Below are 20,970 nucleotides of genomic sequence, written 5' to 3'. Positions count from 1 at the left end.
AGGAATAAGCTAATTTTGTCTTGTCAAATCCTTTCCTACACTTTGGTAAAGATGAAGTGTTGTTGCTACAGTAACTCTCTTCGACATGAATGTATGTCTCTAAGAAACAGAGAATGAGCAACAGCACTTCATCTCTGAGCGAGCTTGTTTCCCAGCACCAGGCAACCACACTTTAATTCAAATAGACTCTGTTTTTATTTGGACACAAGATTATGTGATGTGTGTATCAGTCTGAATCTTCCAACTGTCTGTCTCTGTACTGTAGTTACAAATGAGTTGGCTTTTACCTACCTATAATTATACAGAACAATAGGAGCTCCTCTACCTCTAGAGGAGATATGATAGATATAGACATGCTATTCCATACAGGTGTATACTACATAAGACTATCTCCAAGCCACAGGTGACTGTGGCTGCCTCCTACCTCTCTCTCACACAGACACAGGTACAGATATAGACAGACAAACTGACACAGATACTATAGATACAGGCTCATACAGGTTGGGTGTCCTACCTTTCTCCACTGAGATGACTCCCATGGAGGGCTGCCCCAGCCCGGCCCTGCTCTGCCACCGGCCCTCATCAGGGTGGTACACCTCCACAGACGCCAGGGGCCTCTGCTGGTGGTCCATGCCCCCCAGCACCATCACCTGCCCCCCCAGAGCCAGCGCTGATGCCCCCGCCCGGGGCGTGGGGAGTGGGGGTAGATGGGTCCAGGTCTGGCTCTCTATGTCCAGGAGCTCAGCAGTGTCCAGGGGCAGGCCGGACTGACTGCACCCCCCCAGCACATACAGCTGCCCCCCCTGGAGAATGGGGGTGGAATACACCCTGGGGGAGGACATGGGGGGGAACTCCTCCCAGTAGAGGGACTTGACAGGGCTTACAGCCATCATCTCTTGCACAGGCATGTCTCCTGGGCTGGGCGGGGCCTCAACGGGGGTGGGGTGGGGGGGGGGTGTGGAGGGCAGAGAGAGATGGAGAGATGTCTGTCCTCTATGTATATAGCTGTTGACTTCTAGACCAGAGGAGATATCTGCCCTTTACTTCCCTTTTTCAGTGTGTGTGTGTGTGTGTGGGCGGGGAATCAAGCCTATTCCCATACGGCGGCTGTCAGGCAGATCCATGGCGCAGCGCAGCGCTGTGGGAGCAGCTGGGGACCCGGGCAGAGGCAGGGCCACATGTCACCCTCCAAAGGTCACTGCTCCCACTGAGACCCAGGGCTCTGGCCAGCCGGGGGGACAGACACTAATTGGCTGTCAGGCATCACTAATTATAGATATGGAGAGAAAGTGTGTGTCCATGTGTCTGGATGTGTGTGTGTGTGTGTGTGTGTGTGTGTGTGTGTGTGTGTGTGTGTGTGTGTGTGTGTGTGTGCGCCTGGATGTGTGTGTGTGTGTGTGTGTGTGTGTGTGTGTGTGTGTGTGTGAACGTGCTCAGAACGTGCCCTGCAGCATACGGCCGTGTGTGTGCGTTTGTGTGTGCTGTGTGTTTGTGTGTGCTGTGCTGTGTGTTTGTGTGTGTCTGTGTGTGCTGTGTGTGTTGGTGTGTGCTGTGCTGTGTGTTAGTGTGTGTTTGTGTGTGCTGTGTGTTAGTGTGTTTGTGTGTGCTGTGCTGTGTCTTTGTGTGTGTCTTTGTGTGTTAGTGTGTGTTTGTGTGTTCTGTGTGTTTGTGTGTGCTGTGTGTTTGTGTGTGCTGTGCTGTGTTAGTGTGTGTTTGTGTGTGCTGTGTGTTAGTGTGTGTTTGTATGTGATGTGCTGTGTGTGCTGTGTGTTTGTGTGTGCTGTGCTGTGTGTTTGTGTGTGCTGTGTGTTTGTGTGTGCTGTGTGTTTGTGTGTGTTTGTGTGTGCTGTGCTGTGTGTTAGTGTGTGTTTGTGTGTGCTGTGCGTTTGTGTGTGCTGTGTGTTAGTGTGTGTTTGTGTGTGCTGTGCTGTGTGTTTGTGTGCTCCTTCCTCTTGAGGTGTCCCACATACAGCAGAAGGCTGAGTTCTTGTGTCTTTAAACAGAGGCAGAGCCAATGCAGTCAATATGACGAGACATGGAGGAGACTACAGCTGTGACGATCAGACAGACTCGGGAGGATATGCAGACGAGCCCAGGGCCAGCAGGGGAGCCAGACTCGGGAGGATTGTTGAGGTGTAACTGTGAGCGCCGAGTGTATTAGTGTTGTGGTGTCCTGGCAGGACTCCCAGAATCCTCCACTGCTAAGCTCAGGTCCCTGGAGGAGTCAGAACAAAGAGAGAACAAGAGAAAACAACCAATTAGCAAGGAACACAATGCAGAGAGAGAGAGCGCGACAGTAGTTTGTGGTTGCTCAGGTGGGTCTACTCATCTCTAATTAGATAAGCTAATTTGGGCAGAGGATAAACAAATCTCTACAGGAACAATCACAGCGATGGACCCGGGAAAAAAACTGGATGTCGATGACGTTGTTGTGACTCCTTCCCTCAGGACAGAACCAGAACAAGTAACGTGACGGGCCACACAGCCTTTCTGACACATTCCCTGAGTAGACGTATAACAACATGGCTCACCTGCCGCAGCAGCTTCACTCTGGAGGTTAGATGTGTGTTGTCATTTATAATTCATCTCTGCTCTCCCTCCTCCTCCATCTCTCTTTTCACCCTCCCTCTGTTCTCTATCCTTCCCCCCTCTCCTCTCCCCTCTTCCTTCCTCTCCTCATCTTTCTTCCTCCCTCCCCTCCTCTCACAAGCCTCTACCTCTCTTCTCCCTCCCCCTCCTATTCCACCCCTCTCTCCTCTCCTCTACCTCCCCCTTTTACTCCTCCCCCCTCCACTTCTCCCCCCTGCGCCCCCTCCCTCTGCCATTTACCTCCTGGCCCCCAAACAAGATTAATTCTGATTGGTCCCACTGAGGATCTGCAGCAGAGCGGAGCGGGAAGAAGGGCTAAGGAAGGGCTGAACTCAAACAGAGAACAAGCTACAAGCAGTCTTGACTGTTGTGCTAAGAATAACTGTGCTATTTATGGCAACATGGCAACATTTCAGAATCGGATTGCTACAGCCTCCATGCCAGCTGCTGCGATAGTGGCCTCAAATGATGACCATTCTGGTCCATCTATCGCCCAACTGCGAAATCCACAGGTAACGCTAGGATAAAACATATTTGACATGCATTACGTTTGTGGAAAGGTAATCGTCAAAATAAGGCATCAGTGTCTGTGTGTGTGTGTTTGCATGTGTCTGTGTGTCTGTTTCTGTCTGTCTGTCTCTCTTTCTCTAAAATTAAATTAGTGTAAACCGTGATGTTTACCAAACATGACAAACTGTATGTATGTGTTTTTCCAGAACACTAGTAGTGGACCTGCCACATCGTCTCTCTCTGCCTGCTCCACCCTGTTGAAGACAGACGCTGTGTTGCCTTTGACGTCAACACCAGTGAAAATCCTTCCATGTCAGCAAGCACAATCTGTAAGCTAATGAACATGCCAGATGTAGACTGTTTCAACATGACAACATAAACATTGTTATGAAGTTCTTAAGGACTAATATGTATGTACTTGGCCAGTTTTGCAATTAAAATGACTACTCTTGTTTTATAGACATGGCGCCCAGGCGTACATGGCTCTGTGGAAACCAGCTTCAGCAGCACCGAAGCTGAGGGGGGAACTGACGACAGTTATCGGCCGGAAACCACTTTTGCCTCCACATCAACCATGAGTTCATTGACACACTCATTCAATGTCATGACAGAAGACGGAGCCAAAACATTGCCTATATGGGTCTGACGTCCTCATTAGCCTGCCCCAGCCTCTCCTGCGCTGCCCTGCCCCAGCCTGCGCTGCCCTGTCCTGCCCTGCCCCAGCCTGTCCTGCCCCAGCCTGCGCTGTCCTGTCCTGCCCCAGCCTGTCCTGCCCCAGCCTGTCCTGCCCTGCCCCAGCCTGTCCTGCCCCAGCCTGCACTGCTCTGTCCTGCCCCAGCCTGTCCTGTCCTGCCCCAGCATGTCCTGCCCTGTCCTGCCCCAGCCTGTCCTGCCCCAGCCTGCGCTGCCCTGCTTCAGCCTGCGCTGCCCTGTCCTGCCCCAGCCTGTCCTGTGCTGTCCTGCCCCAGCCTGTCCTGCCCCAGCCTGTCCTGTCCTGTCCTGCCCCAGCCTGTCCTGCCCTGCCCACATCGCACCAGTGCCCAAACCACCGAAGGACGCTGCAGTGACTGGGTTTAGAAGCCGCTTCTGAGAGTGACAACTGGCCACGGCACGTCAGCATTCATGTCATGCACTGCTGTGATCTATATACCCATATACACCTTCACTTACACTGTATATAGTCAAGGCAAGGCAAGTTTATTTGTATAGCACATTTCAGCAACAAAGCAAGTCAAAGTGCTTTACATGAGACATTAAAAGCATCAAAACAGTGCAACACAAAATGAAGGAAAAATGAAATACAGGAATAACACGTTACAGTGCAGTTTATGAATAAATAATTATTTGATTTAATAAAGCAGCGGCAAAAAGAAAAGTCTTCAGTCTTGATTAAAAGAACTGAACAGACCTGCAACAGACCTGCAGTCAGTGTAAGGACCTCAGAACTGGAGTGATGTGATCCACTTTCTTAGTCTTAGTGAGGACTAGAGTAGTCGAGTTTACTGAAGATAGATGGACAAGACATAAATCCTTAAATCCTTGATATACTATTCAGGTGATAATCGTGTGACTTTGTAATTAGGGCCCGAGCACTGGCGGTGCGAGGCCCTATTGAAATTCGAAAGATTATTAGGGCCCGAGCACTGGCGGTGCGAGGCCCTATTGAAACTCGAAGGATTATTAGGGGCCAGGCAGCGTAGCTGCCGGAACCCTATTGTATTTGCCTATATTATTATTAGGGGCCAAGCCCCAAAGGGGCGAAGACCCTATTGTTATTGTAAGTATTATTATTATTCCGCCATGGGAGTCTATGGCAGGCCCTATAACCGACTGGTCGCTTTTTACGAAAATCGGCAGAGTCATAGAGGCTTAGGCCCCGCAGCAGTGGAGCAAGTCTCACATCGATTGGCCAAAAGGGGGCGCTATAGCAGCTGACTGAAGTTGCGAACTTTGAACAGGCATATCTCAGGCCCCGTTTGACCTACAGACATGACAATTTGCACACATATGTCTCTCCTCATGACGAACAAATTTGCCTCAAGGACCCATAACTTCCGGTTATATAGATTTTCCGCCATTTTGAATTTTTTGAAAAACGCTTAAAATCTATCTCCTCCTAGAGACTTTGACCAATCTGCATGATACTGGGTACACACAATCTAAGGACCGATATCTATAATTCCATCTCGGCAAAAGTAGAAAAAGTTACATTTAACAGCAACTATGAGCCAATGAAAATGGCATGGGGCGTGGCTTTTCACATAAAGGGGTATACTTTCTTAAGGGTTGTGCAGAACACCACGCCACTTGGTAGACATCTGTGCAGATATAACCTGAGGCGGCCACTGCATTATTGGCCGAATCAAACCAAATGGGGGCACTAGAGAGCTCATTTTCAGTTTAGGCCTAACCGCCATGCAGAGATTTCCGAACCACGGTACAGTGGTACCAGGGTATGTCTAATGGTCACTCGAGAAAGAAAAGCCTGATTGGCCACAGGGTGGCGCTATAACAAGCCAAAATACATAAAAGGGGCTAAAATGCTAACTTTGAAAGGTCATATCTCATGCCCCGTTGGAGCTAGAGTCATGACGCTTTGGAGGCATATATGTCTCATCAGGTTGAACAAATTTGCCTCAAAGAGCCATAACTTCAGATTATGTTAATTTGCAACAATTTTGCAATTTTAGAAAAACACTTAAAATCTATCTCCTCCTAGAAAGTTTTGTCAATCTACATGAAGCACAGTAGGTAGAATCTAGCAATGAATATCTAAAGTTCCATCTCGGCATAATTTAGAAAACTTGATGAAAAGAGCCACTATGAGCAATTGAATATTGCAGAGGGTGTGGCTTTTCACAAAAAGGCATATTACTTCTGATGGAATAGATGGAACACCACAAAACTTTGTGTTCATATCAACAATGTCAGCCTGAGGCAAAGCCTCCATTACTGGCCAGATCAAACTGAATGGGGGCGCTAGAGAGCTCATTTCCTGTTAAGGCCTAACCGCTTGGATGGTATTTCCTAAAACAGATATAGTAGTACCAGAGCATATCTTGAGGTAACTCAAGAAATATGAAGCAGTTAGGCCAAAGGGTGGCACTATAACAAGCCAAAATTCTTAAAAGTGGCTTAAACGCAATTGATTGCTGTAGCGCCCCCCGTGGCTAAATGGGGTTCCTAATGCTTGTATGGGTAGCGGATGGCATGCTCTACAACTTACTAATTGGGCACAACACTGTCAGATTACATTTTGATGTTTATATAAGCATTGTTGTGCAAAGGGACCCCCATTGCACTTTCATTGTATTTTCATTGCTAGAATTAAACCAATGTGCCGTCTCTTCTTATATGAAGAATGTGCTTGTTTAACTGAAATAATCAAGATCACTACAATTGAATGTATATGGACTCCACGTTAGTTTGACAGTTGTCATTCAGGTCAATTGGATGGAAATGTAGACCTTAAATTACATAGCCTACTTACACCAAATGTATGGGTAGGAGAGGGGCATTCTTCTGAAAACTGTGAGGTTAAGAGAGAAACAAGAATTGTGAGTGTTGTTCACAGATTGCTGAATTGTCAAGCTATCCTTGCAGTGATACTTGATGGTAAAGGTGGGTCTCCCAGGCAGATGGAAGGCCTGGACAATGACCAGGTGGGATGTTGACATGCAGAGAAATAGTCACATGCATAGCTCAAATGTGGCTATGGCAGATGTTAGCCATGTTTCTGTTACACAAATGCAATCAGCGTTCATAAAGAATTGATGTGTGTGTACATCTTTGAAGTCTGCTTTAAGACTGGATATTGTGTAGAGCCATTGTAAATGAACTGGCTTTTGTAGGAGTCAGTGTGTGAGAGGCATTTAGTGTAACATGTGACATAGGTAGAGAGGTGATAGTTGGAGAAGGGTGCAAATGAGATTAAACTAGGGAATGTTATGACAGGTTTGATGGGAAGATTAGTTGTCCAAACAGTAAGGAGTGCAGTATGTGTATTGTATGTGTCATGTGTGACAAACTGGATGGTAGAGTGGTAAAGAGTGTCACGTTTGGAAAGTGTACCTTTTGCACTCTATAGCTTACACACTTCAACCAGGGAGAGGGTTGTAGGCTTTAGCCTAAACACTTCATCCTTGGAGAGCGCAGTAGCCAACAGACTACAAAGCCTACTTACACCAAGTGTAGGGGGGGCATTCTTCTGGAAACTGTGAGGTGTAGAGAGAAACAAAAGTTGTGTGTTCTTCATAGATAGCTGAATTATCAAGAAATCCCCGCACTGAGACTTGATGGTAAAGGTGGGCCTTCCAGGCAGATGGAAGGCCTGGAGAATGATCATGTGGCATGTAGACATGCAGAGAAATAGGTCCTAAAACATATGTACCAAAATAGAATAAATGTAATGAGATTCTAAAAAGGACCTGACTCACTTGACGCTGTCAGATGAATTTAATGTGAATGCAGTTGTATAATGATGATGATGATGATGATCATGGTGATGATGATACTGTTGCATGAATTTGACCTGATTCACCTGGTCAGGCGACATAGATGCTCACATGCATAGCTCCACTGTAGCTATGGCGTATTTTCCTCGTTGGCTTTGATGCGTTAGTTGCCGTTAGTTGCGCTTGGCCCCGTTATTGCTGCTTGCAGCTATATTTAGGGCCCGAGCACTGGCGGTGCGAGGCCCTATTGTATTTCGAAGGATTATTAGGGCCCGAGCACTGGCGGTGCGAGGCCCTATTGTATTTCGAAGGATTATTAGGGCCCGAGCACTGGCGGTGCGAGGCCCTATTGTATTTCGAAGGATTATTATTCTCCTTCTTCTTCCGAAACAAATGCCTTTTTGGCGGCCTAAACATTGATGAAAACGGATGAAACTTTGCAGATACGTCAGTCCCGGTGAAAAATTTGATAATTCATGGGTGACGGAAATGGGCGTGGCAAAACGGCTCAAGAGCGCCCCCTGGAAAATTTAAAATGGCGAGCCCCACCTTTCAGTTTGATGTAGGCGAACGAAATTCGGTGGGCATATGTATTTCATCGAGCCACACTTAAATGTCTCTTGGAGCTATACCCAACATGCAACAGGAAGTCCGCCATTTTGCTCATAATGTGCCATTTTGTCCTTGTTTTGACCATTTCCATGCCTCGTACTTCGACGAACTCCTCCTACAGGTTTCATCCGATCAACTTCATATCTGGTCTTCTTCATCTTAAGACCTTTGTGATCAAAAGTTATCAAAAAAATTGAGTTTTCACCAAACACCCTTGCCGTGGCGCCCCGCCAAAGTTTGACATTTCGCCATAAAACACGAAGTCCTCATAACTCCTACATACATTATCCAATTTGTCCCATATATCTCACGCTTCATGACGGTTCTGTCCTGTACACATCTATGTTTCAGTATTGCATCATACTTATAGCGCCACCTATTGGTGAAACAGGAAGTCCTCATAACTCCTACATACATTATCCAATTCGTCCGATATATCTCACGCTTCATGAAGGTTCTGTCCTGAACACATCTATGTGTCAGTATTGCGTCATACTTATAGCGCCACCTATTGGTGAAACAGGAAGTCCCCATAACTCCTCCATACATTATCCGATTTGTCCGATATATCTCACGCTTCATGACGGTTCTGTCCTGAACACATCTATGTGTCAGTATTGCGTCATACTTATAGCGCCTCCTATTGGTGAAACAGGAAGTCCTCATAACTCCTCCATACATTATCCAATTTGTCCGATATATCTCACGCTTCATGACGGTTCTGTCCTGAACACATCTATGTGTCAGTATTGCGTCATACTTATAGCGCCACCTATTGGTGAAACAGGAAGTCCTCATAACTCCTCCATACATTATCCAATTTGTCCGATATATCTCACGCTTCATGACGGTTCTGTCCTGAACACATCTATGTGTCAGTATTGCGTCATACTTATAGCGCCACCTATTGGTGAAACAGGAAGTCCTCATAACTCCTCCATACATTATCCAATTTGTCCGATATATCTCACGCTTCATGACGGTTCTGTCCTGAACACATCTATGTGTCAGTATTGCGTCATACTTATAGCGCCACCTATTGGTGAAACAGGAAGTCCCCATAACTCCTCCATACATTATCCGATTTGTCCGATATATCTCACGCTTCATGACGGTTCTGTCCTGAACACATCTATGTGTCAGTATTGCGTCATACTTATAGCGCCACCTATAGGTGAAACAGGAAGTCCTCATAACTCCTCCATACATTATCCGATTTGTCCGATATATCTCACGCTTCATGACGGTTCTGTCCTGAACACATCTATGTGTCAGTATTGCGTCATACTTATAGCGCCACCTATTGGTGAAACAGGAAGTCCCCATAACTCCTCCATACATTATCCGATTTGTCCGATATATCTCACGCTTCATGACGGTTCTGTCCTGAACACATCTATGTGTCAGTATTGCGTCATACTTATAGCGCCACCTATTGGTGAAACAGGAAGTCCTCATAACTCCTCCATACATTATCCGATTTGTCCGATATAGCTCACGCTTCATGACGGTTCTGTCCTGAACACATCTATGTGTCAGTATTGCGTCATACGAATAGCGCCACCTATTGGTGAAACAGGAAGTCCTCATAACTCCTGCATACATCATCCGATTTGCACAAATTGCTGACGCTTCATGAAGGTGGCCTTCTGAACCCATCTATGTGTCGGTATTGAGTCACACTTACAGCGCCACCTACTGGTGAAACAGGAAGTCCTCATAACTCCTACATACGTTATCCGATTTACTCAACATTTCTCACGCTTCATCAAGGTACCGTCCTGAACACATCTATGCTTCGGTATTGAGTCACGCCTAGAGCGCCACCTACTGGTGACAGGAAGTTTCTCTCAGTACTGCACACCGAAATAGCACAGCCTTTAACGGCGCAGCACCCCGACACGCATGGGGTGCGAGGGCCCGCTCACTGCTGCTCGCAGCCCTAGTTAGGGCCCGAGCACTGGCGGTGCGAGGCCCTATTGTATTTCGAAGGATTATTAGGGCCCGAGCACTGGCGGTGCGAGGCCCTATTGTATTTCGAAGGATTATTATTATTCTTGTTCTTCTCCCCAAACAAATGCCTTTTTGGCGGCCTAAACATCGATGAAAACGGATGAAACTTTGCAGATACGTCAGTCCCGGTGAAAAATTTGATAATTCATGGGTGACCGAAATGGGCGTGGCAAAACGGCTCAAGAGCGCCCCCTGGAAAATTTAAAATGGCGAGCCCCACCTTTCAGTTTGATGTAGGCGAACGAAATTCGGTGGGCTTATGTAGTTCATCGAGACACACTAAAATGTCTCTTGGAGCTATACCCAACATGCAACCGGAAGTCCGCCATTTTGCTTTTAATGTGCCATTTTGTCCTTGTTTTGACCATTTCCATGCCTCATACTTCAACGAACTCCTCCTAGAGATTTCATCCGATCAACTTCATATCCGGTCAGCTTCATCTTAAGACCTTTGTGATCAAAAGTTATCAAAAAAATTGAGTTTTCACCAAACACCCTTGCCGTGGCGCCCCGCCAAAGTTTGACATTTCGCCATAAAACACGATGTCCTCATAACTCCTCCATACATTATGGGATTTGTCCGATATATCTCACGCTTCATGACGGTTCTGTCCTGAACACATCTATGTGTCAGTATTGCGTCATACTTATAGCGCCACCTATTGGTGTAACAGGAAGTCCTCATAACTCCTCCATACATTATCCGATTTGTCCGATATATCTCACGCTTCATGACGGTTCTGTCCTGAACACAACTATGTGTCAGTATTGCGTCATACTTATAGCGCCACCTATTGGTAAAACAGGAAGTCCTCATAACTCCTCCATACATTATCCGATTTGTCCGATATATCTCACGCTTCATGACGGTTCTGTCCTGAACACATCTATGTGTCAGTATTGCGTCATACTTATAGCGCCACCTATTGGTGAAACAGGAAGTCCTCATAACTCCTCCATACATTATCCGATTTGTCCGATTTATCTCACGCTTCATGACGGTTCTGTCCTGAACACATCTATGTGTCAGTATTGCGTCATACTTATAGCGCCACCTATTGGTGAAACAGGAAGTCCTCATAACTCCTCCATACATTATCCAATTTGTCCGATATATCTCACGCTTCATGACGGTTCTGTCCTGAACACATCTATGTGTCAGTATTGCGTCATACTTATAGCGCCACCTATTGGTGAAACAGGAAGTCCTCATAACTCCTCCATACATTATCCAATTTGTCCGATATATCTCACGCTTCATGACGGTTCTGTCCTGAACACATCTATGTGTCAGTATTGCGTCATACTTATAGCGCCACCTATTGGTGAAACAGGAAGTCCTCATAACTCCTCCATACATTATCCAATTCGTCCGATATATCTCACGCTTCATGAAGGTTCTGTCCTGAACACATCTATGTGTCAGTATTGCGTCATACTTATAGCGCCACCTATTGGTAAAACAGGAAGTCCTCATAACTCCTCCATACATTATCCGATTTGTCCGATATATCTCACGCTTCATGAGGGTTCTGTCCTGAACACATCTATGTGTCAGTATTGCGTCATACTTATAGCGCCACCTATTGGTGAAACAGGAAGTCCTCATAACTCCTCCATACATTATCCGATTTGTCCGATATATCTCACGCTTCATGACGGTTCTGTCCTGAACACATCTATGTGTCAGTATTGCGTCATACGTATAGCGCCACCTATTGGTGAAACAGGAAGTCCTCATAACTCCTGCATACATCATCCGATTTGCACCAAATTGCTGACGCTTCATGAAGGTGGCCTTCTGAACCCATCTATGTGTCGGTATTGAGTCACACTTACAGCGCCACCTACTGGTGAAACAGGAAGTCCTCATAACTCCTACATACTTTGTCCGATTTACACAACATTTCTCACGCTTCATCAAGGTACTGTCCTGAACACATCTATGCGTCGGTATTGAGTCACGCTTAGAGCGCCACCTACTGGTGACAGGAAGTTTCTGTCAGTACTGGACACCGAAATAGCACACCCTTTAACTGCGCCACACCCCGACCCGCGTGGGGTGCGAGGGCCCGCTCACTGCTGCTCGCAGCCCTAGTTATTATTATTCTTGTTCTTCTCCCCAAACAAATGCCTTTTTGGCGGCCTAAACATCGATGAAAACGGATGAAACTTTGCAGATACGTCAGTCCCGGTGAAAAATTTGATAATTCATGGGTGCCGGAAATAGGCGTGGCAAAACGGCTCAAGAGCGCCCCCTGGAAAATTTAAAATGGCGAGCCCCACCTTTCAGTTTGATGTAGGCGAACGAAATTCGGAGGGCATATGTATTTCATCGAGCCACACTTAAATGTCTCTTGGAGCTATACCCAACATGCAACAGGAAGTCCGCCATTTTGCTCTTAATGTGCCATTTTGTCCTTGTTTTGACCATTTCCATGCCTCGTACTTCGACGAACTCCTCCTACAGATTTCATCCGATCAACTTCATATCGGGTCAGCTTCATCTTAAGACCTTTGTGATCAAAAGTTATCAAAAAAATTGAGTTTTCACCAAACACCCTTGCCGTGGCGCCCCGCCAAAGTTTGACATTTCGCCATAAAACACGATGTCCTCATAACTCCTCCATACATTATCGGATTTGTCCGATATATCTCACGCTTCATGACGGTTGTGTCCTGAACACATCTATGTGTCAGTATTGCGTCATACTTATAGCGCCACCTATTGGTGAAACAGGAAGTCCTCATAACTCCTACATACATTATCCGATTTGTCCGATATATCTCACGCTTCATGACGGTTCTGTCCTGAACACATCTATGTGTCAGTATTGCGTCATACTTATAGCGCCACCTATTGGTGAAACAGGAAGTCCTCATAACTCCTCCATACATTATCCAATTTGTCCGATATATCTCACGCTTCATGACGGTTCTGTCCTGAACACATCTATGTGTCAGTATTGCGTCATACTTATAGCGCCACCTATTGGTGAAACAGGAAGTCCTCATAACTCCTCCATACATTATCCAATTTGTCCGATATATCTCACGCTTCATGACGGTTCTGTCCTGAACACATCTATGTGTCAGTATTGCGTCATACTTATAGCGCCACCTATTGGTGAAACAGGAAGTCCTAATAACTCCTCCATACATTATCCAATTTGTCCGATATATCTCACGCTTCATGACGGTTCTGTCCTGAACACATCTATGTGTCAGTATTGCGTCATACTTATAGCGCCACCTATTGGTAAAACAGGAAGTCCTCATAACTCCTCCATACATTATCCGATTTGTCCGATATATCTCACGCTTCATGAGGGTTCTGTCCTGAACACATCTATGTGTCAGTATTGTGTCATACTTATAGCGCCACCTATTGGTGAAACAGGAAGTCCTCATAACTACTACATACATTATCCAATTTGTCTGATATATCTCACGCTTCATGACGGTTCTCTCCTGAACACATCTATGTGTCAGTATTGCGTCATACTTATAGCGCCACCTATTGGTGAAACAGGAAGTCCTCATAACTCCTACATACATTATCCAATTTGTCCGATATATCTCACGCTTCATGACGGTTCTGTTCTGAACACATCTATGTGTCAGTATTGCGTCATACTTATAGCGCCACCTATTGGTGAAACAGGAAGTCCTCATAACTCCTGCATACATCATCCGATTTGCACCAAATTGCTGACGCTTCATGAAGGTGACATTCTGAACACATCTATGCGTCGGTATTGAGTCACACTTACAGCGCCACCTACTGGTGAAACAGGAAGTCCTCATAACTCCTACATACGTTAACCGATTTACTCAACATTTCTCACGCTTCATCAAGGTACCGTCCTGAACACATCTATGCTTCGGTATTGAGTCACGCCTAGAGCGCCACCTACTGGTGACAGGAAGTGTCTCTCAGTACTGCACACCAAAATAGCACACCCTTTAACGGCGCCACACCCCGACACGCGTGGGGTGCGAGGGCCCGCTCACTGCTGCTCGCAGCCCTAGTTAGGGCCCGAGCACTGGCGGTGCGAGGCCCTATTGTATTTCGAAGGATTATTATTCTTCTTTTACCTTCTTCTTTTCCCCAAACAAATGCCTTTTTGACGGCCTAAACATCGATGAAAACGGATGAAACTTTGCAGATACGTCAGTCCCGGTGAAAAATTTGATAATTCATTGGTGACGGAAATGGGCGTGGCAAAACGGCTCAAGAGCGCCCCCTGGAAAGTTTAAAATGGCGAGCCCCACCTTTCAGTTTGATGTAGGCGAACGAAATTCGGTGGGCATATGTATTTCATCGAGCCACACATAAATGTCTCTTGGAGCTATACCCAACATGCAACAGGAAGTCCGCCATTTTGCTCTTAATGTGCCATTTTGTCCTTGTTTTGACCATTTCCATGCCTCGTACTTCGACGAACTCCTCCTACAGATTTCATCCGATCAACTTCATATCGGGTCAGCTTGATCTTAAGACCTTTGTGATCAAAAGTTATCAAAAAAATTGAGTTTTCACCAAACACCCTTGCCGTGGCGCCCCGCCAAAGTTTGACATTTCGCCATAAAACACGAAGTCCTCATAACTCCTCCATACATTATCCAATTTGTCCGATATATCTCACGCTTCATGACGGTTCTGTCCTGAACACATCTATGTGTCAGTATTGCATCATACTTATAGCGCCACCTATTGGTGAAACAGGAAGTCCTCATTACTCCTCCATACATTATCCAATTTGTCCGATATATCTCACGCTTCATGAAGGTTCTGTCCTGAACACATCTATGTGTCAGTATTGCGTCATACTTATAGCGCCACCTATTGGTAAAACAGGAAGTCTTCATAACTCCTCCATACATTATCCGATTTGTCCGATATATCTCACGCTTCATGACGGTTCTGTCCTGAACACATCTATGTGTCAGTATTGCGTCATACTTATAGCGGCACCTATTGGTGAAACAGGAAGTCCTCATAACTCCTCCATACATTATCCGATTTGTCCGATTTATCTCACGCTTCATGACGGTTCTGTCCTGAACACATCTTTGTGTCAGTATTGCATCATACTTATAGCGCCACCTATTGGTGAAACAGGAAGTCCTCATAACTCCTGCATACATCATCCGATCTGCACCAAATTGCTGACGCTTCATGAAGGTCACCTTCTGAACACATCTATGCGTCGGTATTGAGTTACACTTACAGCGCCACCTACTGGTGAAACAGGAAGTACTCATAACTCCTACATACATTATCCGATTTACTCTAAATTGCTCATGCTTGATGAAGGTCGCATCTTGAACACATCTGTAGGTCAGTATTGCGTCATACCTACAGTGCCACCTACTGCTTACAGGAAGTCCTCATAACTCCTACATACTTTGTCCAATTTACACAACATTTCTCACGCTTCATCAAGGTACTGTCCTGAACACATCTATGCGTCGGTATTGAGTCACGCTTAGAGCGCCACCTACTGGTGACAGGAAGTTTCTGTCAGTACTGGACACCGAAATAGCACACCCTTTAACGGCGCCACACCCCGACCCGCGTGGGGTGCGAGGGCCCGCTCACTGCTGCTCGCAGCACTAGTTATTATTATTCTTGTTCTTCTCCCCAAACAAATGCCTTTTTGGCGGCCTAAACATCGATGAAAACGGATGAAACTTTGCAGATACGTCAGTCCCGGTGAAAAATTTGATAATTCATGGGTGCCGGAAATAGGCGTGGCAAAACGGCTCAAGAGCGCCCCCTGGAAAATTTAAAATGGCGAGCCCCACCTTTCAGTTTGATGTAGGCGAACGAAATTCGGAGGGCATATGTATTTCATCGAGCCACACTTAAATGTCTCTTGGAGCTATACCCAACATGCAACAGGAAGTCCGCCATTTTGCTCTTAATGTGCCATTTTGTCCTTGTTTTGACCATTTCCATGCCTCGTACTTCGACGAACTCCTCCTACAGATTTCATCCGATCAACTTCATATCGGGTCAGCTTCATCTTAAGACCTTTGTGATCAAAAGTTATCAAAAAAATTGAGTTTTCACCAAACACCCTTGCCGTGGCGCCCCGCCAAAGTTTGACATTTCGCCATAAAACACGATGTCCTCATAACTCCTCCATACATTATCGGATTTGTCCGATATATCTCACGCTTCATGACAGTTCTGTCCTGAACACATCTATGTGTCAGTATTGCGTCATACTTATTGCGCCACCTATTGGTGAAACAGGAAGTCCTCATAACTCCTACATACATTATCCAATTCGTCCGATATATCTCACGCTTCATGACGGTTCTGTCCTGAACACATCTATGTGTCAGTATTGCATCATACTTATAGCGCCACCTATTGGTGAAACAGGAAGTCCCCATAACTCCTCCATACATTATCGGATTTGTCCGATATATCTCACGCTTCATGACGGTTCTGTCCTGAACACATCTATGTGTCAGTATTGCGTCATACTTATAGCGCCACCTATTGGTGAAACAGGAAGTCCTCATAACTCCTGCATACATCATCCGATTTGCACCAAATTGCTGACGCTTCATGAAGGTCACCTTCTGAACACATCTATGCGTCGGTATTGAGTTACACTAACAGCGCCACCTACTGGTGAAACAGGAAGTACTCATAACTCCTACATACATTATCCGATTTACTCCAAATTGCTCATGCTTGATTAAGGTCGCATCTTGAACACATCTGTAGGTCAGTATTGCGTCATACCTACAGCGCCACCTACTGCTTACAGGAAGTCCTCATAACTCCTACATACTTTGTCCGATTTACACAACATTTCTCACGCTTCATCAAGGTACTGTCCTGAACACATCTATGCGTCGGTATTGAGTCACGCTTAGAGCGCCACCTACTGGTGACAGGAAGTTTCTGTCAGTACTGGACACCGAAATAGCACACCCTTTAACGGCGCCACACCCCGACCCGCGTGGGGTGCGAGGGCCCGCTCACTGCTGCTCGCAGCACTAGTTATTATTATTCTTGTTCTTCTCCCCAAACAAATGCCTTTTTGGCGGCCTAAACATCGATGAAAACGGATGAAACTTTGCAGATACGTCAGTCCCGGTGAAAAATTTGATAATTCATGGGTGCCGGAAATAGGCGTGGCAAAACGGCTCAAGAGCGCCCCCTGGAAAATTTAAAATGGCGAGCCCCACCTTTCAGTTTGATGTAGGCGAACGAAATTCGGAGGGCATATGTATTTCATCGAGCCACACTTAAATGTCTCTTGGAGCTATACCCAACATGCAACAGGAAGTCCGCCATTTTGCTCTTAATGTGCCATTTTGTCCTTGTTTTGACCATTTCCATGCCTCGTACTTCGACGAACTCCTCCTACAGATTTCATCCGATCAACTTCATATCGGGTCAGCTTCATCTTAAGACCTTTGTGATCAAAAGTTATCAAAAAAATTGAGTTTTCACCAAACACCCTTGCCGTGGCGCCCCGCCAAAGTTTGACATTTCGCCATAAAACACGAAGTCCTCATAACTCCTCCATACATTATCTAATTTGTCCGATATATCTCACCCTTCATGACGGTTCTGTCCTGAACACATCTATGTGTCAGTATTGCATCATACTTATAGCGCCACCTATTGGTGAAACAGGAAGTCCTCATAACTCCTCCATACATTATCTAACTTGTCCGATATATCTCACGCTTCATGACGGTTCTGTCCTGAACACATCTATGTGTCAGTATTGCATCATACTTATAGCGCCACCTATTGGTGAAACAGGAAGTCCCCATAACTCCTACATACATTATCCAATTCGTCCGATATATCTCACGCTTCATGAAGGTTCTGTCCTGAACACATCTATGTGTCAGTATTGCATCATACTTATAGCGCCACCTATTGGTGAAACAGGAAGTCCTCATAACTCCTCCATACATTATCCAATTTGTCCGATATATCTCACGCTTCATGACGGTTCTGTCCTGAACACATCTTTGTGTCAGTATTGCATCATACTTATTGCGCCACCTATTGGTGAAACAGGAAGTCTTCATAACTCCTACATACATTATTCAATTTGTCCGATATATCTCACGCTTCATGACGGTTCTGTCCTGAACACATCTATGTGTCAGTATTGCATCATACTTATAGCGCCACCTATTGGTGAAACAGGAAGTCCTCATAACTCCTCCATACATTATCCAATTTGTCCGATATATCTCACGCTTCATGAAGGTTCTGTCCTGAACACATCTTTGTGTCAGTATTGCATCATACTTATTGCGCCACCTATTGGTGAAACAGGAAGTCTTCATAACTCCTACATACATTATCCAATTTGTCCGATATATCTCACGCTTCATGACGGTTCTGTCCTGAACACATCTATGTGTCAGTATTGCATCATACTTATAGCGCCACCTATTGGTGAAACAGGAAGTCCTCATAACTCCTCCATACATTATCCAATTCGTCCGATATATCTCACGCTTCATGAAGGTTCTGTCCTGAACACATCTATGTGTCAGTATTGCATCATACTTATAGCGCCACCTATTGGTGAAACAGGAAGTCCTCATAACTACTACATACATTATCCAATTTGTCCGATATATCTCACGCTTCATGACGGTTCTGTCCTGAACACATCTATGTGTCAGTATTGCGTCATACTGATAGCGCCACCTATTGGTGAAACAGGAAGTCCTCATAACTCCTACATACATTATCCAATTTGTCCGATATATCTCACGCTTCATGAAGGTTCTGTCCTGAACACATCTATGTGTCAGTATTGCATCATACTTATAGCGCCACCTATTGGTGAAACAGGAAGTCCCCATAACTCCTCCATACATTATCGGATTTGTCCGATATATCTCACGCTTCATGACGGTTCTGTCCTGAACACATCTATGTGTCAGTATTGCGTCATACGTATAGCGCCACCTATTGGTGAAACAGGAAGTCCTCATAACTCCTGCATACATCATCCGATTTGCACCAAATTGCTGACGCTTCATGAAGGTCGCCTTCTGAACCCATCTATGTGTCGGTATTGAGTCACACTTACAGCGCCATCTACTGGTGAAACAGGAAGTCCTCATAACTCCTACATACGTTATCCGATTTACTCAACATTTCTCACGCTTCATCAAGGTACCGTCCTGACCACATCTATGCTTCGGTATTGAGTCACGCCTAGAGCGCCACCTACTGGTGACAGGAAGTTTCTCTCAGTACTGGACACCGGAATAGCACAGCCTTTAACGGCGCAGCACCCCGACACGCGTGGGGTGCGAGGGCCCGCTCACTGCTGCTCGCAGCACTAGTTATTATTAGGGCCCGAGCACTGGCGGTGCGAGGCCCTATTGAGACTCGAAGGATTATTAGGGCCCGAACACTGGCGGTGCGAGGCCCTATTGTATTTCGAAGGATTATTAGGGCCCGAGCACTGGCGGTGCGAGGCCCTATTAAAACTCGAAGAATTATTAGGGCCCGAGCACTGGCGGTGCGAGGCCCTATTGAAACTCGAAGGATTATTATTATTAGGGCCCGAGCACTGGCGGTGCGAGGCCCTATTGAAACTCGAAGGATTATTATTCTTCTCCTTCTGCTTCTCCTTTACTCCAAACAAATGCCTTTTAGGCGGCCTGAACATCGATGAAAACGGATAAAACTTTGCAGATACGTCAGTCCCGGTGAAAAATTTGATAATTCATGGGTGACGGAAATGGGCGTGGCAAAACGGCTCAAGAGCGCCCCCTGGAAAATCTAAAATGGCGAGCCCCACCTTTCAGTTTGATGTAGGCGAACGAAATTCGGAGGGCATATGTAGTTCATCGAGACGCACTAAAATGTCTCTTGGAGCTATACCCAACATGCAACAGGAAGGCCGCCATTTTGCTTTTAATGTGCCATTTTGTCCTTGTTTTGACCATTTCCATGCCTCGTACTTCGACGAACTCCTCCTACAGATTTCATCCGATCAACTTCATATCGGGTCAGCTTCATCTTAAGACCTTTGTGATCAAAAGTTATCAAAAAAATTGAGTTTTCACCAAACACCCTTGCCGTGGCGCCCCGCCAAAGTTTGACATTTCGCCATAAAACACGAAGTCCTCATAACTCTTCCATACATTATCCAATTTGTCCAATATATCTCACGCTTCATGACGGTTCTGTCCTGAACACATCTATGTGTCAGTATTGCGTCATACTTATAGCGCCACCTATTGGTGAAACAGGAAGTCCTCATAACTCCTCCATACATTATCCAATTTGTCCCATATATCTCACGCTTCATGACGGTTCTGTCCTGAACACATCTATGTGTCAGTATTGCGTCATACTTATAGCGCCACCTATTGGTGAAACAGGAAGTCCTCATAACTCCTCCATACATTATCCAATTTGTCCTATATATCTCATGCTTCATGACGGTTCTGTCCTGAACACATCTATGTGTCAGTATTGCGTCATACTTATAGCGCCACCTATTGGTGAAACAGGAAGTCCCCATAACTCCTTCATACATTATCAGATTTGTCCAATATATCTCACCCTTCATGACGGTTCTGTCCTGAACACATCTATGTGTCAGTATTGCGTCATACTTATAGCGCCACCTATTGGTGAAACAGGAAGTGCTCATAACTCCTATATACATTATCCGATTTGCACCAAATTGCTGTCGATTCATGAAGGTCGCATTCTGAACACATCTATGCATCGGTATTGAGTCACACTTAGAGCGCCACCTACTGG

The 20,970-nt window shown here is 45.7% G+C and overlaps 1 protein-coding gene across 1 annotated transcript in view; it reads right to left on the bottom strand.

The window, feature by feature from the left end:
• Positions 1-908, bottom strand: part of klhdc8b (kelch domain containing 8B) — a gene marked incomplete at both ends in the record, with an annotated part of 406,850 nt that extends 405,942 nt beyond the window's left edge. Inside the window, one exon of the mRNA XM_084461788.1 lies at positions 515-908. Coding sequence (XP_084317914.1) covers positions 515-908 — 394 coding nt within the window. The remainder of the gene's footprint in view (positions 1-514) is intronic.
• Positions 909-20,970: the final 20,062 nt, after the last annotated feature.

Source organism: Borostomias antarcticus, assembly GCF_949987555.1.
Source record: "Borostomias antarcticus genome assembly, chromosome: 3".
Classification (NCBI taxonomy): domain Eukaryota; kingdom Metazoa; phylum Chordata; class Actinopteri; order Stomiiformes; family Stomiidae; genus Borostomias; species Borostomias antarcticus.
This window is presented reverse-complemented; position numbering and strand designations above follow the sequence as displayed.